The sequence below is a fragment of the Laccaria bicolor genome, genomic scaffold (assembly GCF_000143565.1).
Source record: "Laccaria bicolor S238N-H82 LACBIscaffold_43 genomic scaffold, whole genome shotgun sequence".
NCBI lineage: Eukaryota > Fungi > Basidiomycota > Agaricomycetes > Agaricales > Hydnangiaceae > Laccaria > Laccaria bicolor.
In genome coordinates, this window is record NW_001889914.1 from 118,106 (window position 1) to 145,096 (window position 26,991).

General features: G+C 45.0%; 7 protein-coding genes across 7 annotated transcripts; 3 read left to right on the plus strand and 4 right to left on the minus strand.

The window, feature by feature from the left end:
• Positions 1–2,773: 2,773 nt before the first annotated feature.
• LACBIDRAFT_310000 (uncharacterized protein) lies at positions 2,774–3,342 on the minus strand (the record flags this gene model as incomplete). The annotated part of the gene is made up of 3 exons (XM_001887226.1): positions 2,774–2,833; positions 2,889–3,095; positions 3,148–3,342. 3 exons carry the CDS (start codon positions 3,340–3,342, stop codon positions 2,774–2,776), a joined length of 462 nt encoding a protein of 153 aa, XP_001887261.1.
• A 9,927-nt stretch (positions 3,343–13,269) lies between these two features.
• On the plus strand, positions 13,270–14,377 carry LACBIDRAFT_332653 (uncharacterized protein; the record flags this gene model as incomplete). Its single annotated transcript, XM_001887178.1, has 4 exons — positions 13,270–13,299; positions 13,321–13,494; positions 13,546–14,083; positions 14,358–14,377. The coding sequence occupies 4 exons, from the start codon at positions 13,270–13,272 to the stop codon at positions 14,375–14,377; spliced, it is 762 nt and encodes a 253-aa protein (XP_001887213.1).
• Positions 14,378–17,749: 3,372 nt separating this feature from the next.
• On the plus strand, positions 17,750–18,169 carry LACBIDRAFT_310008 (uncharacterized protein; the record flags this gene model as incomplete). The annotated part of the gene is made up of 1 exon (XM_001887179.1): positions 17,750–18,169. The coding sequence occupies one exon, from the start codon at positions 17,750–17,752 to the stop codon at positions 18,167–18,169; it is 420 nt and encodes a 139-aa protein (XP_001887214.1).
• A 631-nt stretch (positions 18,170–18,800) lies between these two features.
• Positions 18,801–19,789, minus strand: LACBIDRAFT_310011 (uncharacterized protein; the record flags this gene model as incomplete). Its single annotated transcript, XM_001887227.1, has 3 exons — positions 18,801–19,024; positions 19,075–19,336; positions 19,388–19,789. The coding sequence occupies 3 exons, from the start codon at positions 19,787–19,789 to the stop codon at positions 18,801–18,803; spliced, it is 888 nt and encodes a 295-aa protein (XP_001887262.1).
• A 3,350-nt stretch (positions 19,790–23,139) lies between these two features.
• LACBIDRAFT_310012 (uncharacterized protein) lies at positions 23,140–23,381 on the minus strand (the record flags this gene model as incomplete). The annotated part of the gene is made up of 2 exons (XM_001887228.1): positions 23,140–23,185; positions 23,236–23,381. 2 exons carry the CDS (start codon positions 23,379–23,381, stop codon positions 23,140–23,142), a joined length of 192 nt encoding a protein of 63 aa, XP_001887263.1.
• Positions 23,382–24,069: 688 nt separating this feature from the next.
• Positions 24,070–24,711, plus strand: LACBIDRAFT_310014 (uncharacterized protein; the record flags this gene model as incomplete). The annotated part of the gene is made up of 1 exon (XM_001887180.1): positions 24,070–24,711. The coding sequence occupies exon 1, from the start codon at positions 24,397–24,399 to the stop codon at positions 24,709–24,711; it is 315 nt and encodes a 104-aa protein (XP_001887215.1). The 5' UTR covers positions 24,070–24,396.
• Positions 24,712–25,230: 519 nt separating this feature from the next.
• LACBIDRAFT_254221 (uncharacterized protein) lies at positions 25,231–26,899 on the minus strand (the record flags this gene model as incomplete). Its single annotated transcript, XM_001887229.1, has 7 exons — positions 25,231–25,470; positions 25,510–25,714; positions 25,771–25,984; positions 26,043–26,139; positions 26,195–26,401; positions 26,454–26,750; positions 26,801–26,899. 7 exons carry the CDS (start codon positions 26,897–26,899, stop codon positions 25,231–25,233), a joined length of 1,359 nt encoding a protein of 452 aa, XP_001887264.1.
• Positions 26,900–26,991: the final 92 nt, after the last annotated feature.

Sequence of the window (26,991 nt, forward strand, 5' to 3'; positions counted from 1 at the left end):
GATGTTCTGGCTACCTCTCCATTTAGTGCATATTTTTTTTTTTCAGATGCCAAAAATGGCCTCCAGAATAAAAACCTTCTCAAGGCTCCAGCTTTCACTGAAATTAGTCCATACCAAGGGAAGTGTAACACAACCACATAATGTAAAAGAATACACAAATACATTTGAGGTACAATAGATTCTTAGAAAGAACCAGAAAAATGAACCAACCTTCATTCTTTTTGCACTCAACTGTATATATGTGTGTGACATGAAATTATGATGTTTCCAGCCAGCACCACCCTTTTGATTCTGCCCATTCTACACTTTTTAACCAAATTACTGGATCATTGTCAACTAAAAAATAATAAACAATGGTGCTCCAAGTATAATGGCTGAAGACTTCAAAATTCTCAAAAATTACATCATAGTCAATTTCATCAGGTACTCACATCAGCCTGAAAGCAAGCTGCCCCTTCATTTGATTCACACAAATGCAATGTCATACCATGTAACTAAAGTCTAAGAAATACAGTAATCATGCAGTTTTTGTCTCAAACCAAATATCTTTGGTCCCAAGAAAGAAAAGCTCTTCACATGCTGATTACATCCATCAAGCTTTTGAACCTTCCTCAGACACTGGGCAAAATACACTTTTTAACATTCTTGAGCAAAGGACATGCATGTGTTGCAGAATTTTTTTTAGGTGCTGGTAGTACCCCATGCTGAGTAATGGTACTCATCGCCCAACTAAATTTGGCACAGATACAACCAACAGTGGCAGGAGGTGCAGGAGAAAGAGTCAAGATATCAAGAAGAGGGAGGCCTTTGGAGGTGTCAAATGCCAAAAATTTAGTTGCCAGCCTGTCATCTATTACCAATTTTAGTCCTTAGTAAAGTGGCTGGCATTGGAGATTGAGACTCACCTAGTGTTTAAAAGTCCGGTCTGGTCCGGTTTTTTATGCCCCAGGGCTTTAACCGTAACTGTAACCAGTTGGCATTTTTCCCAGAAGTCAAAAGACCGAACTGGACCACAAAAAGACCGCAGACCGTGGTTTTTTGTGGTCTATAGACCGGTATTGGTCTTCTTTGGTTTTAACTGGTTTAAGACCGGTTTTCTGGCCAATATTTTAAAATTATGAATCGGTAAATTTGTTAATGTTATTCGTAGCTTTAAAAGAGCCCAAGAACGTTAAATTCTGTTGAGAATTGGTGTTTCTATAAAAAAAGTCTTGTACATCTACTATTTGTAACGAAATTTTACATTTTTATTTATATCTTTGTCAAATTTGAACCAATTAATACGTGCTTGGGTGCGTTTTGAAGGGTATTTAGTGGGCTACAAAAAGCCGGTCCTAACCGGTTAAGACCGGTCTTTTTGCGGTCTTTAGTTCTCAAAAATAAAAAAACCAGACTGCAGGTCCGGTCTGGTTATGGTCTTTTTCCAGTCATGACTGTACTTTTCTGACCATGAAGAAATCTCCTTTAATTGATTACAACTGTCCACCTCCTAAGTTCCTACATGGAGTGCAACTAGCTGGTCAATGGGGGGGCAATTGCTTGCCTTTTGACCTGCCAGTGCGCTCCTTATATACTCCAGGAACCCCTATCTATGTTTTACATGTGTTTTTATATGGGATACTTTGGTCCAAATTACAAATATGAAATTTAATGAACGTGTGGTATATTTTGTAGTCTATCTCTGGGAACACTACAGATTTTGTACAGTTGAGTGCAAAAAGAATGAAGGTTGGTTCATTTTTCTGGTTCTTTCTAAGAATCTATTGTACTTCAAATGTATTTGTGTATTCTTTTACATATGCATACATGGAGTTAGCTGATGTAGCTATTCTTAGCTTGGCATGATCTCGTGTGTTTCTTTTCTATGACCCAGTTACTGGTTTGACAGGTGGCATCATATAATGATTGACGTTTCCTGATACATTGATGCACATGCATACACATTACCAATAGCCTTCGGTCTTCCATCGTTTCCGAGTTTTTAATTAAAATGCCTTGTCTTGGCTCGTCTTTTCATCACAGAGGTCAGAAGACACTCTGAGGATGTTTTCAAATGTCTTTCTTAATTGTCAGGGGTTTCTTATTTATTTCATATAATAGAATGTGTCTTTTTCCCATGTTTGTACTTGTAACTTTCAGACGCATCAGTCTTTGATGCGTATATGGGAATTGCTGTACATGACTTTCTGAATGGCCGCAAGCCAGGCTAAGTCTCCGTATGTTTACTACTTATGTGTAGTTTAGTCTTTTGATGTTTTTAGACATGCTGTCTTTCTGTATATCTTGTATAAGCACGAGTTTCCACATTAAATCCTTTATGTGTTTCTAAACCCTTAGTAGTAATGCAATTCTTCTCCCTGCATTGGGTGTTTACTCTAGAGCCTCTTTGTGCCCTATTTCATGGTAGGTGAATCTTAGATAGGATCCAAGTATAATGTCACAACACGTACTGCTGCCAGTTCCAAAGCCTTTGTCCTATTTTCAGATTCCATGCATTTGCACTTTTAGTCAACTGAGCCGGGTATGCGCATTGACTCTTTGTATCATTGCAATTGTATGTAGTGTATTTATTAGAGATGACCTTTATTGGTAAAATTGTTAAAATCGAATTTTATATGGGTGAAATGGTTTCATCTGTATCACCGACGTTAGAACTTTCATAAGATTGGCCAGTCGCACTGTAGATAGAAGGAACATGATGAGTGAGTTGTCTGTCAATCACAAACAGATGCTTACCTTTTGGGGCATCAGGAGGTAACAGTCCCATACGAATTCAATCTCTCTTATCTTGCAATGCCTCCTTCCTCCTCAATTTCCTCATCTTCTTTTGTTCCTGTGAATGGGATATTTGTTGGAATTGGAAGAAACAGTGGCTGGGCAGATCATACCTTCTTAGTCAACATCATAGGCTTCAATGCTATCTTGTTCTTCTCCCCAGGAGCAGGGATGGGAATAGGATGCTGGATGTATATTGTGATAGGAGAATCTGATGTCCTAATATTGAGTTGCTCGAAAACAAACATCTCAATATCATCATAGCTCTTGGTTGGGAGCAATGCTGCATCCAACCACTCAGCGTCAGGTGGTGCAGCATGCTATTTGTTGCTTTATTATTGTACATAAGAGAACAAGGGCAACAAAATACACCTTGATCGTCTTCTCAATACCCATGTTGCCATCCAACCCAGCCTTACGTGCACTCTCAGCAATACACTGCTTCAATGCCTCAAGCTGTGCCTCCTGCCTTTGTTGATTCGCGAAGGCCACATATTGGATTGAAACAGAACAATCGACTACCTCTTTCTCAAGGCATGCCATCGAATCTGGTGGCTCCCTGCCCATCCTTTCCAGCAACACTATATGGATTGGCAGCAGGACTTGGAGTTGCTATTGGAGGCAGGGAAGGTGTTGGTGTGGGCACATTTTGAACATTTGCCTGTCAATAGCTTAGTCAGTTGGCATTGATAGAAAACTGAAGAAAAAAACCTTGATAGAGGCAAACTTGGTGGTATTTCTGAGTTTTCCACTACCCTTCGTGTTGTAATGCTCCCTTATTTGGTTGGCAGTGTGCCTGCACACAGTGTATGTACCAGCACTGTGGGGTGGGCACCAGTTGCTTCCAGCACATTCGCCTCACCTTTTAAACATGAATGAACCACCAGCACTGATGCCATGCAAGTTGGCATGAGTATCAGGCCCACACCTCTGGCAACCAACGAGGTCTTTATTGTCCTCCACTGATTCCTGCCGGAATCCGGCGGAATCCGGGCAATTCCTGGAATTCCGGAGGAATCAAATTTGGCAGAGGGCCCTGCCAAATTGATCAAACCATTCCGGCGGAATTTTGATGGAATTCAAATTCCGCCAGAATGGTTCCAGGAATCACCCGGAAGGAATGATCCCGGAATGAGACGGAACGGAATTCCTGACGCCCAAATCGAGTGTCGGCGTTTGCCGACGCTTGATTTGGGCGTCATCAACAAACAACTCCCACTCTCTCAACCACCACCATCATCCACGACGCCAACCCACCTCGCGACACCGCCACGTCACCAACGGCCACCACGACGCACACAACGACGACGTCCGTCGTCGTTTCACCACGACCCCAACACAACACCACGGCCACGACACGGAAACGACGCCCCAACACCACGTCACCAGCCTCAGTAAACGAGCGCGCCAACACATTGCCACGTCGCTATCAGCGACGTGGTAACCAGACGACGAACGACGCAAGTCGTCGTTCGTCGTTCGTCGTCATAGGTGAGCACCCCCCATCCCAAGCTCGTCCCACCCAGCCTGCTAACACCAGGCACACGACGAGGGACAACCACGTCAACGCACGACCACCACCACCACGCCCACAGACGACGACATGCCTCACCACGTCAACGGAGGGCCACGCCAACAAACGACACGCCCACGACGACACCACCACCACGTCAACGGGCGACGACCACGTCAACGGACGACGACGAGCACGTTAGTGGACGACGAGCGACCACCGCCACGTCAACGGACCACCGCCACGTCAACAGACGACGACGACGAAGCCAACGGACGACGACGCCAACGGCCGACGACGACAACGCCGCCAACAGACGACAACGCCAACGGACGACGTCGACGATGCCAATGGACGGCCACGTCAACGACGACGAGCGTGTCCCGCTCCACCACGTACACACGGCGACGAGTGTTGTCCCTCCCCCTTTTCTTTCCCTCCCCCCTTCCTCCTTTCCTTTTCCCTTCCCCTGTCCCTCCCCATTTCCATGTACCCCTTTCCTTTCTCCTCCCTCTTTCTCTGTCTGTCCCTCCTCATTTCCCTGTCCCTACTCCCTTCCTTTTCCCTATCACCCTTCCCCCTTCCCTTCCCTGTCCTTACACCCTTCCCCCTTCCTTTTCCCTGTCCCTACACCCTTCCCCCTACCTTTTCCCTCCCCCTTCCCTGCCCATCCCTTCCTTCCTCCACCCCCATTTATTTCTGCCCCCCTCCTCCCCCCCTTCCTTTAACTTAGAATACAGTAAAATAATCTTTGTGTACCACTTCAATATATTAGAATTTGAATCTATATAACTGTTCTAAGAAGAAACTTGTGAGGTTATTATAGGACAAGATATAATAATAAATTGGCTGACTACATTAGACTTACAATAAATATGATAGGCATGAAGTCACATAGACTTGGGTTTGGATGAACAACATGCAGAATCTAATGTCTCTGAATCTGATTGAAATAAATAAATCCATGTAGTAGTAAGTAACTAGTCGGATGCCTTATGCCCTTGTTTAGTAAAAGATTTAGTGCTACAATTCTATTTGTCTGACCTAAAGAAGGAGATTCAGGGTCCAAATTTAATTAACCAGAAGTCCTAGTGTTCAATTTCTGTTGATTCCAGTTGGATTCCTGTCGATTCCGGCCGGAATCCTGCGGAATTCCAGGAATCCTACCGGAATTCCAGGAATCCTACCGGAATTCCAGGATTCCGGCCGGAATCTAGGGATTCCAGTAGGAATCAGTGGAGGAATGGAAAGTATTGCAACCAACAATGGACGCGAAGAACCACGACTTTGAATGTAATGATAGAGTGTTATGCAACACTTGTAGCACTACACGAGGGAAGTCACTCTGACTAGGTGCGCTGGAGAGAACCAGAACAGATAGTTGTATTGAGAGAACTTGTAAGTACGAACAATACATAGGAATCTTATATATACTGCCAAGCATATACTAATCAGAACTGAGGGGAATAACAAATAGTATTGTACAGGGAATGAGTCAATGAGTCACAAGGTGGTTGTGATGAATCCTGACATTCGCCCTCCTGAGTTGTGAGGAACGACTCATTTGCCCACTTCTCAAGCGACACTCATGTTGTCGTCTCCTGCAGATGCGGAACCACCACTCAGTCCAGGAGAAGGTGACCTCGGATGACGATCATGTCTCTCGCTATCATAACTATGACCATGGCAGCCAGACTTCTCTTTCTTTCCACAACGTGGCCACTTTCCATCTTTCGAGTAGGCATCAGTGTGACCACCGCGCCTGTGCCTCCAACCTCCATGGTGACGACCACACCTCTCAACAGAGTGTCCATGGTGTGAGTGGTCAACGATGTCCAACAAACAGTTCATCATATTAGCCACATGGATCACAGATGATTGCATTTGCAACCACAGGTTTGTCATGACATGGTCCATTGTATTGGATGTGGCATACAAGCCATTCCCCAGTGATCCAACATACATTGGGGAAGGGGCTGGAGAGACAGCATGAGGAAACTGTTGGTAGGTAGCTATACCACTGTCAAACACAAAGTTATTGACACTTGGGGGCACAGAATCCATATTGATATCTGTATCAACCAGGGCCTGCATGACTTCTGGGGTGATCACACCAGCATTCATGTGTAAGGCGGGTGTCTGCTGTGCCAAAGTTACAGTAGAGATGGTTAGAGCGCTGTTGCTCAGCGAAGGAGTCGAGGCTGGTATAGCAATGTGAGCCATATCAATTTGGGCTGTCGCGAGAGTGGCCATTAAGCTTTCAATGCCAACAGAAGGTGTGGGTGACACAGGATCCTGTCCTGTTGAGGGGGATGGAGAGGGAGCTGCAGTGGTGGACATGTATAGGTGCTTGGTGAACACTGGGCCGCAAGTGGGAAGAGGTAAGTTCTTGTCCAATGTACAGAAATTCACGAGGGTGTTAATAAGCATTTCCTCTCCTTCAGGGACCTTTCCTTTTCCATACTTCAATGCCCTGATTGTATCAACACCCAGGGCCTCGAAATAAGCCTTGAGGGCTTCCAAATGCAAGCATTCGTTATAAGGTACCCAAGTACGGTCACTGGCCTTCCACAAGACTTCAAAAATAGCCGATTTGCCTTTTCCCGAGTGTGAGACGATTCAGTTGACTTCCCACTTGAAGTTTTCCTCGCCAAGATTGAATGCCTGACCAGCAAGTCGACCAGGGAATCTCCTATCGTCGTTAGGGATATGAATCTGGAGTAAAGAAGCATGGAAGACAGGGAAGATCCCTCTTTTCTTCAATTCTTCAGGCAGATACAGCTTGAAACTAACATTTGAAATAGACCTCAATATTTTGTATGGACCAATAAATTTTGGTGCCAGCTTTCGGGCCTGGTTTGTGGGCAGCTTTATGTTCTTAGTTAAAAGGTAAACCAAGTTGCCCACCAGGAATGGGGCTGGGCAACGTCGTTTATTTGCTTGTTTAGTTTGTTTGACTCATGCTGCCAGGATCATGTCATGCACGGCCAAAATCCCATCTTTAATTTGTTGCACAAACACACACACTCCCGGATACTCTGATGTGGCATTCCAGATCAATGGCTGTGGTATGTGCCCAGAGTTTAGAAAAAACGGTGAGAATTTGGTTGTTTCTGAGCACACTGAATTGATGGCAAACTCAATTGCCGGCAATTTAGTAACCCAATCTTTTTGTGTTGATGATATGCAATATCTAAGCATTTGAGTGATTGTGTGATTGGCATGTTCAGTAGCACCATCCGTTTGAGGGTGGTAGCTTGACGACATCTTCAATTTGGTCTTAATAAGCTTATGCAGGCAAGTCCAGAATGTACTTGTGAACAGGGAGTCTCAATCACTTATAATTGACTCAGGTAAACCATGGAGCTTGTAAACATTTTCAAAAATTAGTTCTGCAACATCACGAGCGTGGTACATTTGTTTCAAGGGGACCAAATGTACCATAGCTGTTAATAGATCAATTATAACTGTAATCATATCGAACGTGCCAAGCCGGTTCTTGGATCCTGGCAGGGGTCCAACAAAGTCCATCCCAACTGACTGCCAGGGATAATTTGGTACAGGCAGTGGATGCAACAAACTGTAAGGAGCCTGATTAGGAGGCTTGATAATGTGGCAGACGGAACATGATTGACAGAACACTTTAACATCATCCTGCATAGATTTCCACCAGACATTATCACAGAGATAATACAGTCATCCACCTGCTAATGATACACCCAAAATGAGACATTACCTTCAACAAATTTGAGCACAACCTGTCTCTACAGAAACTACATGAAAATCTCAGATAAATGCCCTTCTATGACCTTACCAAATTTCAGAATGTTTGAACCACATTTCATAGAGAAAAACCAAGATTATAGGTGTATCATTGAGGGGTGTGCCTATTTCCGAAAAACAGTCCATTTTGTATGCTCCATAGCTTTGCCAATTCTGCCTCAATTGCATCCAAATTATGTACAGTGGTAGATATGAGTTTGTACTACCTGTTACAACTTGTTTCGTAAAATTCGGTCTAGCATTGAGCGAGATATTTGCTAGTCAAAAGTGTATCAAATGGGGGTGGTGTATCATTAAGGGGTGGATGACTGTACATAGATTTTTGAGCCCCAAGATGGGCTAACAAAGAATGTGCATGTGACATGATGATTTCTCTAGCTCGACAAATTCCAATCTTGATGTCAGGAACACACAAAATCTGGCGATCACTGTCTTTCAAGAAAATCAATCCATCAGTCAACTCAAAATTCTTAAATGACTTCAGTGACTTCAAAATGTCCTTGAAGAATTTGTCGTCATCATAATGGTTCCTGAGACATTCCAGGAACTGAAATTCAGGATTCCCCTGGGACACAAGATCAGTAAGTCGAGGTGCTCTGGAAGTTTCTATTTCTTCCTTGGGGGTTTGCACCTGTATGAAATTTGGGCAAACCCCAGATTCCTCATCATTCTGACATGTTGCCACAGGAGAAGGCAACACACCCTCCATTCCAGGGACAGGCTTTGTTTGGGAAGGATCTCTCATGTGAAGAATGACCCTTCGTGGCTTCGGTGGTGTATTAGTAAGTATAGCTTTCATTGGTACCAAAGCAGGATCACCAGTATAGACTGGAGCCAAAAACATTGTCAAAGTCCCTAAAGCCTGCTGGCTTGCCTCTGAGTCTAAACAAACATATTCAGAAGGAGCTCTGATTGTACCAGCTGTCTCTACGCTATAAATTCTTGAAAGCGCATCAGCAAGAATGTTGGTTTCACCAGGGATATATGTAATAGTGAAGTTAAAATCACTAAGGGTTTCAAGCCACTGTGCCTGGCGGGGAGACAAGTGCTTTTGTGTCATAATAAATTCTAAAGCTTTATGATCTGTGAAGATTCAGAAAGTGGTACTGTAAATAGTGCTTGGAAGTTAGGTTAATTAACTGGAAAATAACCGAGACCAGACCAGACCTAACTGCAAAAAAACCGGACCACGGTTAGTGGTTAGTCAATTCTGGAAATGAAATAACCGGTTATTTTGCGGTTAACTAACCGTTAAAAAACCGGTTATGACCGGTTACAACCGACCCTATTATACCCCTTCAAAATGCATCTAAAAGCATGAGAAACACTAAAAATCTGACAGAGTTATGGTCAAATCTCTAAATTATTGGCTAAAATAGTAGGCTTTCAAGAATATTATTATAAAATTGTCAATTCTTCACCGAATTTAGCGTTCTTGGGCTTGTTTTAAAGCTACGACGCATGGCAATAATGTTTACTGCAAGGAATATGAGAAATATACGCCGTTTTAATCGATTTTCTATTTTTTCGGTCCTAACCGGTTAGTAACTGCAACTAACTGGTTTTCATCGGTTATCTTCGGTCCAGTTAGGTTATTTTGGGTCTGGGAATGAACCCTAACCGGTCTCGGTCTCGGTTAGAGCCCCTGGGCACCCAATAACCTAACCTAACCAGACTTTCAAACACTAACCATAAAGCAAATTCTGGAAATGTTTCAATGACTCCACAATTGCTAACAACTCTTGTTCATGCACAGGGTAATTTTGTTGTGTTGTGTTGAACTTGCCGCTCCAAAATTCAACAATTTGTTCTGTGCAGATGTCGTCATCTTGACTAACAATCCCACTAGTGCCTGATGTACAAGCATCACAATTTAAATTTATTGTGCCTTCTTTCCAGAATAATGTGATGATGGTCTCTCCAGGATTGAATGATATCCTTCACCTCATCAAAGGCCCTTTGTGCAACTGGTGTCCATCTCCAAGGAGTAGTGGGAGCCTTGAGGCATTCCAAGTATCCCATCAGCACCCTAACTCCAGGGCAATCCCTTGCAAGGTAGCCAACCGAGCCAATAAAACCTGCAAGAAGATCTTTAGAAGTGGGAATCTTCCAGTTTGTAATCTTATCCACCTTCTCGGGATCCATAACAATACCATTCTCGTCAATAATGTGTCCAAGAACTTTTAAGTCTTTTCTTGAAGAATTTCAACTTGTGTTCACTTGGGTACAATTTCTCGTGATGAAGAACATCAATGACTGTTTTAACATGTTCAACATGTTCTTCTGGAGTATCAGAGTACATGATAATGTCGTCCAAATAGACATCTATGAAGATGTCAATGTACAGTGAAAATAAGTGTGTCATAATTGACATACAAGTCGCCACGCCGTTGCAATTGCCTTGAAGTATAATGTGACTACCATAGTCCCATCTGGTGTGTTGAAAGCATTCTTCTCAACATCCTCTGGAATGACACAGAACTGCTCAAACATGTCTTTTCCATCAGCCATGCTGCATTTGGGGTGGCATAAGATGTTCTGTAATATTTGCTCTGGATCTGGAACAGGTGAGGCCATTTTAATTGTGTTTGCATTCCGTTCACGGCAATCGACAGGTGTTCACAACTGGACATGACTGTCCTTCAAGCTGGGCTTACGAACCATTAGCATAGGCATTGCATTGGGCACATTCCTAAACTCCCAACATCCCGAGGTGATGTATGCATCATGTTTCTCTCTCCACAAAGGCCAAAGTGCATTAGGGCACCTAGACGGATGCCAACTGTAAACTTTACTTTGTCCTTAAGTGGAATAGTATGGTTTATTGCTCGCAAAGGAGGTAGAGGGGTATCCATCGTGTCACGACAGATGTCCTTAGTGTATTTCATTAATTCACAACAGTATCAGGCACGATTATCCTCCTGAACATCTGCGGCATTTGAGGAAATTATGGTAATTTCATCACCTTCAAGTGGAAGACTATCAACACTTCCAATCCCAACTTTACAAGAGTTAAACCCAAGTGCAACACAATGCTGGAATAGGAATGGAGTGCCAAGAATTAGATCACAGCCCTCAATGTTCATAACGTCGAAATGACAAGTTTCCTTGATCTCTTGATACTCAATTTCCACATCCATGGCGTAGTTAACCACAGTGTGTGAGCCAGTTACTGCTAACCTCACTTCCTGAGGTTTCTCAAGAATAGATCTATTGAGCTTTAATAAATCAACTATGGGGGATGAAATGAAATCCGCACAAGAGCCAGAGTCCAAAAGTGCATGGACAATAATCCCTTTGACCTTCACAGGAACTGTGGGTGCCGTTGGTGCCTTGCACATAAAGTCCTTGATACGTGCGGCTGTTTGTTCAAGTGGCTCCAATGGGTTCCGCTTCATTTTCTTGCAAGGATGCAGAGCAATGTTTATAGAGTAAGACCAGATGTCTGACTCATAACCAGAGTCGTCACTTTCAAAAAATGTGTCTGAATGGGGAGATTCAGGGTGTGAGGCGCACCCATCCCACCCATCTGTTTCAGTAGATGAAACAGACGTAATGTCGTCTTCTACCAGAATTGGGCTTGACCCAATATTGTCATCATTGGAATCTTGATCTGGCTCATCTGAAGAATTGTTGCAATGACCATCCCAAGTGATAGTTTGCTTGCCAGAACTTGTATTTGTCTCAGATGAGTTCTTGCCATACTCGGATTCTTCTTCATCAGAGTCTTCCAAGATAACAACAAGAGGCTCTCCGGAAGGCCAAACAGGCCTATCCAGACGCATGTAATCAGGCCTTTGAAACCATTCAGTACCTGTAAGCATACAGTTGGCCTGTAGCGCCTTTTCCTGGTGAATATATCACATAAAATCGAAATTCGGATCAAGGAGCTTCTCCTGAGAAATGTAATGGCCATCCAGGGTGTTCCAGTCAGTGATATAGAATGAATTGTTGCCTCCAGGCACCATAGAAAATTGTTCTGGATCATAGGGGCTGTTTTCCTCCACAAAATGGAAGTCATAGATATATGGAATGTTTGCATATAGCATAGACAGCACCCTATCCACTAGAACATCATCGACAGTGGAGTAGTAGTCTCAGAGCTGTTCTTCAGTCCAATCCAAGGCCGCCAAAGTGCATACTCCATCAACATCTGAACTTTGAAGGAGTGTCATCTGAATGCCAGTTATGTGGTTGATTACGACCTGCAATTGTGCTGTTGATTAAATCAGCCAAGTTTTTAAGAGCAGGGTGATGTACCCCCGAAACAGACCTAAATCCCAAAAGTGTGTAGCCTTTGACACTCAGAACACAGGTTGAGCTTCTACCGGGAGCAATGCAGATGGCTGAGTGGTGGTTGTTGACGATGAGAACCCGGGTGATCAAGCCAGGAAGTTGTCGCCAAGGGGGGTAATTCAATAAGACTGATAGAGGATCAAAATATGTAATGATAGAGTGTTATGCAACACTTGTAGCGCTACACAAGGGAAGTCATTCTGACTAGGTGTGCCAGAGAGAACCAGAACAGATAGTCGTATTGAGAGAACTTGTAAGTACGAACAATACATAGGAATCTTATATATACTGCCAAGCATATACTAATCAGAGCTGAGGGGAATAACAAATAGTATCGTACAGGGAATGAGTCAATGAGTCACAAGGTGGTTGTGACTAGAGTTTGACATTGTTCCAATGTCAACAAAAACCTTGCTTGTATTTCATGCAAGATAAGAATAAAAAATCCTATAGTGCTGAGTACTGAGTCCTATGGGCACAAAGGAGGTCTTTACCTTCCCCGGTATAATCCATATGGAATCCATGTGGAATCCATGGAATCCATGAAGAATTCCATATGGAATCCATGGAATCAATGTTGGCTGAGGACACAGCCAGTTTCTGATTCCATGGACATCATGGATTCCATATGGAATGATGCTGGAATGGTCATGGAATGATTAATTCCATATGGACTCCAACACCATTCCATATGGATTCCATCAGATTCCATATGGAATGCAGGCATATCCACATGGATTCCATGGAGCAGTCCATATGGATTCCATGGAATGGAATTAATGACTATTATACCATTAGAATACATTGTCCTTACTATAAGTAAGTAAAATAAATATTTTTACATCTCGAGGAATTGAACTCTCGACCTCGTGAATGTAAGCAGCGCTCAAGCCGACTGAGCCATGAAGGCATTATTATATGAGAAACTAAAGGTATGTATATACCGCTTTTAGGCACGTGCCGCGTCAAACGTGACAGCTGTGGCTGAAGCGTTGCCACGTCGTTCTTTCCTTCCTACCACCACCATCACCATCCACCACCACCGTTTCAAACCACGACCGCCCGCGACATCGACAACGACGACGACGACGCTGACGCTGACGACGCGTGACGAGGGCCCAGCCCAGGTAAGTGGGAACAACCACCCCACGCACTCTCCTTTTTAACACAAACCACAGGTGCCACGTCGCGACGTGGCAACCAGACGGCGAACGACGACATCGGTCGTCGTTCGCCGTCTCTGCTCGGCCACGAGGACTCACCACCACGAACAGCCCACCAACACACCCCACCAACGTCAACGAGCGCCCACCCCCACGAGCGCCCACCGACGAAAACGAGCGCCCACCAACGTCAACGACCTCACACCAACGACGACCAGCGCCCACGAAAACGACCGCCCACGGACGTCCAGCGACTGCAAACGACGTCCCCGCCCACGAAAACGATGTCCACCGCCCATGAACGACGCCCACCGCCAACGATGTCAACCGCCCATGAACAACGGCCACCACCCACGACGTCCCCCGCCCACGGCCCACCAACGACGTCCCCCGCCCACGAAGACGACGTCCGCCGCCCACCGCCCACGAAACAACGTCCGCCGCCTACCGAAAACATCCGCCACCCACCGAAAACGTCCACCGCCCACGAAACAACGTCCCCCGCCCACCGAAAATGTCCGCCGCCCATCCACGAACACAGTGACGAGCCCAGGTGAGCCCCCCCTCCCTCCATCATTATTCCACATCACACCCTCCCCCATTGCTCCCCCTCTAATTGCTGCCCCCCTCTCCACCTTTCCTTCCCCCTCCATAACTCCCCACCTCCATCACTCTCCACCCCTCCCCTCCCTCCTCATTCTCCACAACTCCCTCTGTCCACAACTCCCACTCCCCTCCATCACTTCCCCCTCCCTTGATCACTCTATATCTATACCTCTCCCTCCCCCTCCCTTTAATATTATATGTAGTAAAATAAAATTATGTAGTCTGTTTCAATACACCTTAGTTTTCTTCATTTATTAATGTTTAAGTTGGAACTTTGCAGATTAAGTCTGGACTTGTGATTCTAGGATAATAATTGTGGAATTGGGACTTATTCCATCTGAATTCCATATGGAAAAAGTATGGATTCCATCTAAAAAAGTATGGAGTCCATCAGCTATTCCATGGATTCCATCTGAAAGAAGTATGGAGTCCATCAGCTATTCCATGGAATCCATCTCCAGAAAGTATGGAGTCCATCAGCCATTCCATGGAATCCATCTCCAGAAAGTATGGAGTCCATCAGCCATTCCATGGAATCCATCCCCAGAAAGTATGGAGTCCATCTGCCATTCCATGGAATCCATCTGGAATTCCTGGAATCCACCCCCCTTCCATGCATTCCATATGGATTAAGCCGGGGAGGGTAAAGTACAGGCACAAAGCCCACTATGGCAATGACATAAAAATGAAATGAAATTTCTTCAGAGTAAGTTTGTGATCTTTTATTGGCTGCTCATCGCCAAACCGCTTGGGCGGTTCACTCCTTGTAGCCATTGGAAGTAGTAGTCGAAAACCTGGCACAACGACAAATGCAAAAGGGTTATAGTACAAAAAACTGTACTATATCTCATGGTGGAGCCCTTGAGCACTGCAGGCTAAAACATTAATGGGCATATAGCATTTTTGGTCAGTATTGTTACCAGTAAGTAGTATTGTATAAGTTGCAGAGTTTGAGCAGATTTGTTGAAGACAGTAAATTGAGTAACTTTCTCAGAAATCTCTGAGTCTCCGCAACTGGCAATGGTGAATTTGCTTTGTTAGGTTTGGCAGCAGTCTAGAGCAGTCTCTAATGTTTTGGTGTCAATAAAAGGGATATATGACCTTGGGGGCCAGTACAATAAATTTGTATGGTTAGGTTTAGCAGTAGTCTAGAGTGGTCTCTAACGTTTCAGCGTCAATAAAAGGGATATATGACCTTGGGGGCCAGTACGACAAATTTGTATGGTTAGGTTTGGCACTAGTCTGGAGCAGTCTCTAATGTTTCAGCATCAATAAAAGGGATATATGACCTTGGGGGCCAGCAGGACAGATTACATAATTATGACCATGGTAATAGACCTTGCCAAGCAAGGTAATGAATCCTGACATTGAATGACAGACCCAGGGATTGCCCCTGCCCTTGTCGGACTTTTTTTTTGCTGGTTGCAACCAGCCAGAGTTTCAACCATGATTATGTCGGAGTTTAAACCAGTTGTAATTACTTGCCTTTGTTGACACTTGGTTGCAATCACAATGCAACGATGTTCCAATGGCTTAAACGAAGCACAGTAGATTTCATAAAAATTTGTATTCTATTGAAAAGAGCCCCACATACTATGCATTAATTACAGGAAAAAACCTCCCCTATGTTACAGCACTGGAAGATCTTCTTGTTTTAGTTTGGGTGAGAGATTGGATATATGAGCGGCCTTGGGAGTTTCTAATAGGTTGGGTAGTTGAATGGTTATGTCGCAGTACAAATTTGTAGTCTTTGTGCATGTAGGCCACGAGCCTGAGGTTTTTGGTTCAATCCTTGACTGATGCACTTTTCTTTATAAACATTTCATTGGTCGATCAGTAAATTTATTGATGACTACAGTCGTTTGCATAATGGATTGCACAACGATTTTTTGAAGATATATTTGGTCTTGTTTGAACTGCATCCGAGATGTCACACTTACCCATTTCCGGAACAAGTAAACTGGATGCAGGTCGATGGTTAAGAGCCGGTGGGCGCCATTTGCCCACTGTAAAGCGAGTATAGTGGCTGGATTCGCGCAAGTGTGTTGGCATGGGCAACGGTGGCCATGGGCAAAGGGTAAGTGTGATGAAAAGTCACGCTACCCAACACAACCAAATAAGTTTTCAAAAAATCTGTTGTGCAATCCATTATGCAAACGACTGTATATTAGTATGGGGGGCCCGGTTGAATCCAGCATCAACCCTGGTTCCAACCCGATTTGAACCAAACACCCTTCCATTTCAAGCGGTTGAGACGGCCACCGGCAATTGGAATGGTTGTAACCAGTAGATACCGGTTGTAAGCTAAAATTTAAATAGGAAAGTCCGACACTTTGCCTGCATTTCCATCAGATATCTTGTACGCATTTAAAGCTTCGGGACATTCACAATCCTCGTCGATTCATTCACATCCTTCTCAGGTCCATTTGCCACAGGAACCCATGCGCACCCCTTCAAATATGTCTCAATGCTCCCATGCTGTCCTTCCTTGCGTGACATCTGTCTTTCTGATGCTCCCTTTTTGAAACTCCAGCACTTTGTGCTCGCATTCACATTTAGCTTGGTTCCCACTCCCACTCAAACCATCATCTTCATACTCACTCCGTTCCTCATGTACCTTCATCTCTATTGTCCCCACCAACAACAATGTCCCAAGCAACGACGCTAACCCGCCTCAAAAAACTCAACCTACTGAACTATGCAGCACTGGGGTCAGTCGGGGCAGCTGCTGGCCCTGGTTATTTCGTGTTCGAGTCTAAGTCAGGGGTTTGTTGAGTCTCCACAGGCGACGCCCCCACCCACGGAGTCGAAGCCAACGATAAATGAAGATACAAGCGAGGGCCCGTCACCGTGGGCCTGTCACCATTGACAATGTCGTTCTTTGGTCCTCTGGAAAGCTACGACAACAGGAGTTAGAAACAAGAGATTCTAGCTACACAGATAGTTGAGATTGTGGTTGAGGATGTGGACGTTAGAGGCGAGGGCTACACAACAATACCGTTTCCTTTGAGATCAGGTGTGTCTCTACAGTTCCATCGAGAATGTGGAAACTCACGTCGTTCCTCATAGCTACCATGGCGCTGTCCAAACCTCCGACGCCTTGCACTTGAAATTTCAAATGATTTGCTCATAATCGACACATCCGTCTACGAATGTGTTCTCTACAAAATGGGACACAGAGGGATCATGCCCAATTGATCCTAAAACTGGGAAACCTCGAACAAGGAATGACGCTTACACTTGAGAATCTGCTGTTGTCGTTATGATACCCTTTCTGCGAGCTTCATTGCCACCGCCTTCGTTGCTTGCCATGGGTATGGAGGAGCAAACACAGACGATGTCGACGCCTCTCCAGCTCAAACTCAACAACAGCAACCACAGATCGCACAGCTCCCCATCGTCCTCCCTCCACAACGCTGGTAATGACGCCATGCCTAGTCTGTTTGTGCTGCGAAAGTTGTTGGAGCCTGCTGCGACGAGTGTACTGAGTGTGAGGAAGGGGAGGGTTGGAAGGCCAGTTGCTGGTCAACAACAGCAACAACAGGAAATTGAGGGTGTTGCAAGATGAGAGAGATTGAATCCGTATGGGATTGTTTCCTGCTGATCCCCCCAAATGTACGGTGCTTGGGAAATGCGGAAGAACATAAGCGCCTTTGCCTTTGAAAAAAGAAGACACAGATGGGCGTACCTCGTCAAGGGAAAGCGCATGTCGGAAGGTCTTGATCCCCTGGTTTGCATTGGTAAATGGAAGAGTGCGGCCGGCGAGGACGCTGAGCATCTGTTTGTGATTGACAGACAAGCTAGTCACCACGTTGTTCCATCTATAGTGCGGCCGGCCAATCTCATGAAAGTTCTAACGTCGGATGCCAATGCCCTCCAAGACCCAACCCCAGTCGAGGCTCATGTGAGATGTGAAGTAGCACAGCACAAACTCCGGCATGAAAAAATGAACACTAAACGCAAGTTGACGAAAGAGCAACGTCATGAAAAGCTTGAGGCGAAGAAGGCAGACGAAGAGAAGAAGGGTATCTAAGTATGGTGCAGTGTATAAGTACGTTCTCTTCCTTTCCCTTCATCACAGACGACCGAAGCTTCGTCCTTCCAGGGTCAAGATTCAGAGCGACCCCGCACACCAATTCAAGGTCCAAAAGAATGCGGAATAATAGTTGAACCTCACTGGAGTCTGCATCTTCAATCCTCATTTCAGCATGGTCTACGTGGAAGGCGCAGCCAAAGTTATGCAGAACTACAGGCGGCTCATGATGACACGCATTGCTTGGTCCGAGGCTGCACGTCCCCAGGGCAGGGAGGATGTGGAATTGGAGAACCCCCATTCAGATGTCGAGGGGGAGGCTGGTGCAAGCACCTCTGCTGTTGCTGCAAAAGGAACGGCTACTGACGATACGCGGTCTTTGGAGGATAACTAGTGCTATCTTGTTTGGGAAGGTATGCTGAGAGATCAGACGTACAACAATTTCCTGGCGAAGAGTTGCTTCACAGATAGGGATGCGAAGGAATTGTTGGGTGAGCAGTTGAAAGGGTATTTGGATATGGCTAAGAATTGGAAGGCTGAAGAAAGAGGTGTTGTTTCACACAAATGCACCATGTAACTATGAAATACAACGATCTCTCAAAACTGAGTATTTAAGAGCTCCATTAAGTTTTCAAACCATCCTACATTTCTTATTGTTCTTCAGCAAGGGCTGTGCACGTGTTGCCAACATTTTTTTTGGTGCTGGTAGAACCCCGATGTTGGTCATTGCCTTATTAAATTTGGCACGGACACGGCCAAAGGTGGCAGGAGGTGAGGGAGAGAGCATGGTGATATCAAGAAGGGGGAGCCCTTCAGAGGTGTCAAACCGTGCAACTTTTCTTGCTGTATCATTGTCTAGTCCCAACCTTAGTACTGAGTGGCTGGCATTAGAAATTGAGACTCACCGATGATGTAGAATGAGCCCTCTTTCTCAATTCCAATCTCCACCAGATTCATTGGTTCCAACACAAACTCTGTGAGGGTAATTCCTCTGAAGAACACCTGTTCAAGGAAATTACCAACTTCTCTCTCAATACCGCCCAAGTACAGACTGTCACACACACCCCTTCCATACCAAACCAATGCACTGTGGCCCAGTTCGTGCAGAAAGACAGCGATGAACATTAGACCAAGCCGTGATGGTGAAGCTGCAATGGGGCTGTGTGCCTATGATATAGATTTGATGAGAAATACACATTATCCATCCATAGTACTCACGATCTGGAGCCATAGCTGGACAAGCCTACAGTTTATCGTTACTTTCTGATTGTCAGCCTCTTCTCGCCCACTCCACGTCTCACCTTCTGGACCGAAATCTCCAGGTGCCAAGTATAAAGCGGGAAAGGAGTTTGTGAGGAAGTCGACGACATCGGCATCAGTAGGAGGATGATCTCTGATTTGTCGGATTTTAGTCAGATTCAACATGTCCTGAGGCTCAGGATCGTCGTTGTAGCATGTTGTATAGATGTGGAGGAAAGGTGCGTGGAATATTTCATCTTTAAGCAGGCGATCCCAAATGTCATTTACGGTGTGCGTGACCAGTTCATATGAAGGGTTATGAGTTACTTCAAATGTACCAACTTCGTCACTGGTGCCAAAGAAGAGGGTGAACGGTTTCATGACTGCAGAGTTGAAAGGAGCAACGCGTGATCGTCATGTCACCGAAGTAACACTGGTCACGTTAAAAACACCTGACCTGCAGCACTCTAAGGTAGACGACAACCATACACAACCAACCCTCTGTGACGTGACATAATGCTCCTTTTTTGGCAAACAGAAATGAGAAAAGTCGAAGAAAAGGCCATAACAATTCTGTGCATAAAGTTAGGGAAAATTGACGACCATAGAACTATTAGGATTAGTGCTCTAAAGATATATACAAATTTATAAAGTAGGAGAATGAAAATTGGGGGAGGAGATACAAAAATACTATGGTAGGTTCCTGAAGCTCAGATTGACCGTCAAAAGCCTTCGTCGCATCGAAGTTTCGATCCAAAATTGACTATAATGAATTCCTAAAGGTTTCATATCTTGCAGGGGTTGTTGTTCTCTGATATTTGTTAGTTAAGACACGTCCTTGAGTAATTGGACACCCAGAAATAGAATCCCCTCATTCTCCTTTGCAGTTTTAGCTTTTTGTTGTTTTATCACCTCTATGTAAGTTCTATGCTCTGGACTGGAGGTAATTGCTTCGCTTAGGCATGGTTCTGGCCTAATGAAGAGGATTTGCGCGTGTGCCTTCAAATTGACGCGTCGTGAAGTATTTTTGTTTCTTTTCCCTCAAATTTCGTTTTACTGCTTTAATTTTTTTTGTGCTCCATGAAATCTGCATTCGGCTCAGTTCTATGGTTTCCGATTAGCTGCGATTCGTGTTCAAAATATTCTAGGACATTATCTGTGTAATGGAGGCTTAAAATGGAAATGTCACACTGTGCTAGGGACTGTCATGGATACATCCAGGTATTATCCATACCCGATCTGTGGATTTTCCCACCCACGGATTGGATAAGCCACGGTACAGATATATCCGTGGGTATAGCGGCGCAGACCAGCCCTCCATCTATCTTCGTCAGTTCTTCGCTGTTTTCCATGAAAAAATATGCGTTAGAAAGCTGTCATTTAGGATAATTTTGTTATAACAAAATTCACTGTAATATCTTACGTGAACTTCAGTAGAAGCTCATTCTTTAATAATGGTGGAGAATGAAAGGATCAAGCCTCAGTTCATAAAAATATCACTGGCATCTTCATAAAAAGCAAACATCATAATTTGGATATGAAGTCTTCAAAATTTGAAAAAGTCAACTATAAAAGTTCTAAATTGTATTTTATAGCTGTTATTAGTGAAATTCATACTTTGTCAAACTTCTCCCATCCTCAAATTCTGTGAAAACACCCCAAATTCTTTGGAAGCAAGCATTTTTAAATTTATTTTCACTATTAATCCAATTTCACTCCTTTTTATCACTCATTATGCATACTATTAAGGATTGGATGCCAGATAAGCATCAAATACCAGTCAAGATACTTACCCCAGTGTCATACATGGCTTGGAAGGTTCAATAAGTATAAGTAATTTATATCTTTGTTTTTGAAATATCACTTCAGGATTTTTTGGTGCAAACTGAGTCACAGATGTGTATGGTATATCTCTATCACTGATCTGCCATATACACATTGTCTTTCTGGGCTGTTTCTGGCCTCTTAAATATTTATTCATAACCAAATTGATCTCTGTATAGCATTGAAGTTAAAGGTGTAACATAGTCCACTCCATGAATGCTTGAATAGTGTGGAATGATAAAATCAGAGTTAAATTTAAAAGAATGACTGAAGAAATAATTGTATTTCAATAAATTTATGTTCAAATTCATCAAAGAGTGTTTTTATCTTAGGAAGGAGTGAAATTGATGAATTCCAGAGGCCGACAAAGGACAGTCATACATTGGTGTGTGGCAGCAGTAGCTCCCACTAAGACTGCCCAAATATTATTAAATATAGTATACGGATCACAGATATCCACGGATTTCCATATATATCCATGGGTCTGATCCGTGGATAATGGGTATCAACGGCCACGGATAATACCCGTTTATTGCTGATCCATGACAGTCCCTATGCTGTGCACGTGACGTTGGAAGGATATGGTTGTCGTCTACCTTACCAATAACGACATAGGGTGGCAAGCCACAAGGCCCGCTACTTCGATAGAAAATGATTTTTCACTCATTGGTACAAGTAACAAAGTCCCCTTCAAATACCTAAATAGGATCCACTTATGTCTATGTTACACTTAAGTGTCATCCACTTCTGCCATTATTTGGTCCTCGTCGGCAAGAGAGTCTGTTTCGGCCGTTTTGGACGTGGAATTTGAAGAAGCGGTTGAATTAGCCTTCTCTTTGCCTTCGGTGGACAGACGCTGAACAGGGTTTTTTCCAGCTGCAGCTTTCTTAGTTTGTTTCAGGCCTTCGTTCAATTTAGCAGGTGTTTTGCTCAAGTTAACCGATGGTTTTAGGGGGGACCCTGGTTTTCTTTGTCTGTGTCTGGTTCATGTTGGGGGGATGCAAGTCGAGCTTTTTTGACCTTGAACGTGGTGAGTGCTCGATCTGCTGCGGTTTCGACGGGTGTCACAGCGGTAACGGCTACAGCTTCTTCATTTGTGTAGGGCTTATAGTGAGGTTCAGCTTCCACATCAGACTCATTGACTATGAGGATGCGATGCGCATTTAGCTGGTAAACCTATCTTACACTTTGTTAAATGTCGTCATCATTGTAACAATCACATACCCTTCTTTCCTGACCTGTAAAGTTGCCTTGGTTGTCTTTGATCGGCATAATAAACATGTGTATCGATATCGTGATGATGACCAAAGTGCCTTCTTCTAGTGCGTCGTATTCTTCCCATGGGGGAATGATGTGCCTATCAAGGGTAGAAATATCATGCTGGACCAACTGGCTGTGGACATGTCGAAACAGCGGACAGCCATAGTCGATGAGAATGTTCAAGTCGTACGTACTATTGCCCACTTTGATTTCCTTATGATCACCGGAATTTGGCCCCATAGCGTGATCAGTGTCTTCCCCGACAGGAGCAAGGTCTGTCAGGGAAGTGACATCTCATGAACACTTCATTAAACGTTTAAGTGTGGGGATGCGTTCTGGAGCAACGTGAGGCACCTGGGTTCCAGGTGAATTGTTGATAAGATAGAACTCAAGACTATGCACGATGTATTTTGGGAGCGATGTGACCGCGAACAAATAATCGGTGTTCAAGTGAATTACGGCTTCTTAGTTAGTGTACATCTGGCATTTAGATTCAGCATGCAATCAGGATCGGAAGTAGCAAAAGGTACGTACTTTGTGCACAGCCTCATCATCGACTCTATCAGCCTCCATGATCTCATTGATCGCAACGAATTGGTTGTTGTACCGGTCTCGGAGTTCAACCGAGCACAGCATGGGGATTCCGGTCATGAACAGATTCTTGACTTTGGTGTCATCAGTAATATAGTTCGGCTGTTGACAATTTTAGTCAGATTTGTAGACAATGATATTCAACTGCTTACAGTTCCTCGACCAATAAAATGCGAGCCGCAAGCGCTGTGTTTAGTCCCAACTGCGGCGCGTTGAATTTCTCCAAAAATGCAAGCCTTAAACTCGTTTCTGGCGCCGTTTGGAAATCAAATCCATCCTTCCAGGGAGTCTTGCGCATGAAATCAGTCTTGTAGTCAACACGACGTAGAGACGATACGTGACCTTTCGTTCGACGACCACAAAGAGGTTATGTAGAAAACGTGAGAGGCCAGAAAACATGTCTTTCTAACACTGTAACAGGAAGAAAACGTGACCTTTCCATAGGCTTTCACGTGAGCATACAGCCGTCACAAAGAATGACGTCGTTGCAATGGGAAATGAAAGGATGAAGACCCGTCAACAACGACAGCACCTTGACAGCACGTTTGAAGGAAGCGGTGGTCCAGAATGCCCCCTGTGTGCCCAGTTAGGTTGACATAAGCAACGTCAATTTTTTTCTAAGGCAAACAGCAACATTTTTACAAGGTTTTTCTTGCTACACTTATTCGTTTTCCGTGACATATTGGGGACAACAACTACTGCATAAATTATATGGTATACAGTGCTTTGCATTGCCGTCTGCACAAGGGAGTTTCGAAAACTCTATTTGGTTTTGTATTTTCGTCACAGATTGTCACGTATCAGAACCAGATCTGAGCACACAATTTGCACACAACCAACTCCCATGGCGCCATAAGGATCAGATGCGATGCGCACACGGATTACCATTTGGCATGGTGGGCGTCATCTCTCAGCACAAGAGATATTAGGCCTTGTTGGATGAAGTGGTCTGTTTCTCCCCACTTTGTGGCAGTCACGGTACAACACATACAAACAGGTTTTCCAAATTCCGTTGTGCAGACAGCAGTGCAAAGCACTGTAAGATATCTACATATATCTACAACACACAAGGGTTGGTGTTTGTGCACACCCCAAACATACCCCAGGGAAACTCATTGCATCCGCCGCGCGAGCTTGAGCTCATCAGCATGCCGTGCCATGGTCCACATCAACACAAACAAAAATAAGTAGAAAGGGTGGTATCAGATTTAAAACAAGGGGAGGGGAGGGGGGCATACAGAATCACATACACGGTTCTACCTAACACCCCTATCGCCTGCACTCTACCCATTGGCCAATAAAGGCACGGCACGATGCGATGTGTCGATCGCGTTTGGGCATGTTGCCGTGTGTCGGGTCTCCCGTGTCTGGGCATTTTCGCGCGATGTGTCGGTCGCGTATCGTCGTTTGGTTGGTTACATGTCGCGTCGCATTTGGGTGTGTTGCCGTTGCGTCTCTTGTGTCACGTCTCTCGTGTCTATGCGTCGGTCGCGTACAGTCGATGTCAGTCGTTTGGTTGGTTGCATGTCGCGTCGCGTCGCGTTTGGGCACGTTGCCGTCGCGTCTCTTGTGTCGCTCTCTGGTGTCTGTGCATTTTCGCGTCCATACGCGGCAAGCACGTCGTGTGAATGCCGCGTCAACGAGGCCGAGGGGAATATCGACGAGGGAGGCTGGGCGGGAATGGGGGTCAGGACCAAAAAGATTTCAAAAGCTGTTTGGCAACTGTTGCAATGCTTTGGCTTATTTGGACATCATCACGTCAATCACGGTGACGGCTGACGTGACACTGACAGGGAAGTTCCGGAAGGTCTGACTCTAAGCCGAAGGCTTCTGAGACTACGTCATTCTTTGTGACGGCTGTATTATCCTTTCACGTCGAGTGGATGAAAACGTGATGGGAAAATTTGGCACGTGATTTTTTGGCCAATCGACGCTGCTACAGAAGACCCACTACTGACGTAGCGGGAACTTTCTGCTCATTCATTCAAAGTAAAGCTGCTGCGATATTGTTTCTATTATGCAGAGGTCAAGAGCAGCTATTAGATATGTGCCAACTCAATATCAAGTTCAATCCCAAAAGAAATTACAAGATGGGAGTTTTATAACTGGGTTAATGGACGTTCTCTTGAGAGTGCCACCGTGACTAATCAAAACAGCTCCTCTTCTTCAGCCTTCCAATTCTTAGCCATATCCCAATACCCCTTCAACCTGTCACCCAACAACTCCTTCGCATCCCTATCTGTGGGGCAACTCTTCGCCTTGAAATTGTTGTACGCCCGATCCCTCAGCATACCTTCCCAAACGAGATAGCACTTGTTATCCTCCAAAGACCGCACGCCGTCAGTAGCCGTTCCTTTCGCAGCAACAGCGGAGGTGCTTGCACCAGCCTCCCCCTCGACATCTGAATCGGGGTTCTCCAACTCCACGTCCTCCCCGCCCCGGGGACGTGCGGCCTCGGACCAGGCAATGCGCGTCATCATGAGCCGCCTGTAGTTCCGCATGAATTTGGCTGCGCCTTCCACGTAGACCATGCTGAAATGAGGGTTGAAGATGCAGACCCCAGTGAGGTTCAGCTGTTCCGCGTTCTTCCGGACCTTGAACTGGTGTGCGGGGTCGCTCAGAATCTTGACCCTGGAAGGACAAAGCTTCAGTTATCTGTGATGAAGGGGGAGAAGAAGAGAACGTACTTGTACACCGCACCATAAATGCCCTTCTTTTCTTCGTCTGCCTTCTTCGCCTCAACCTTTTCGCGACGTTGCTCGTCAGTCAACTTGCGTTCAGCGTTCATTTTTTCATGTCCGTGCTTGCGCTGTGCTACTTCACGTCTCACGCGAGCCTCGACTCGGGTCGGGTCTTGGACGGCATCCGACGTTAGAACTTTCATAAGATTGGCTAGCCGCACTGTAGATGGAGGGGACGTGGTGAGTAGGTTGTCTGTCAATGACAAACAGGAGCTTACCTTTGGGGGCATCAGGAGGCAACAGTCCCATTCGAATCCGATCTCTCTTATCTTGCAACACCTCCTTCCTCCTCAATTTCCTCATCTTCTTTTGCTCCTGTGAACGGGATATCTATTAGAATCGGAAGAAACAGTGGTTGGGCAAATCGTACCTTCTTAGTCAACATCATAGGCTTGAACGCTATTTTGTTCTTCTCCCCAGGAGCAGGGATGGGAATAGGATGCTGGATGTATATTGTGATAGGAGAATCCGACGTCCTAATATTGAGTTGTTCGAAACCAAACATCTCAATATCATCATAGCTCTTGGTTGGGAGCAACGCTGCATCCCACCACTCAGCGTCAGGTGGTGCAGCACGCTATTGGTTGCTTTATTATCGTATGTAAGATAGCAAGGGGGAACAAACACACCTTGATCGTCTTCTCGATACCCATGTCGCCATCCAATCCAGCCTTACGTGCGCTCTCGGCAATACGCTGCTTCAATGCCTCAAGCTGCGCCTCCTGCCTTTGTTGATTCGCCAAGGCCACATACTTTCCCTTCGGATTGAAACGGAACGATCGACTACCTCTTTCTCGAGGTGCGCCGTCGAATCCAGTGGCTCCTTGCCCGTCCTTTCCGGCGACGCTATATGGATTGGCAGAAGGACTCGGAGTTGCTATTGGAGGCGGGGGAGGCGTTGGTGTGGGCACATTTCGAACATTTGCCTGCGAATAGCTTAGTCGGTCGGCAGTGATGAAAAACTGAACAAACAAACCTTGATAGAGGCAAACTTGGGCTGCATCGGTTTGTATCTGTCCTTTTTTGACTGGGGTACGGTTGGGGTGTGGTCAAGCAATAGCGGATGAGCCGCCATTTTTAAGCCAGCTCCCTGTTGGGTCTGTTCGACTGGAGTACCTTTCTTCTTCCCAGTCTGAGGCATCGACTGCAAGACTCATTGTCAACACA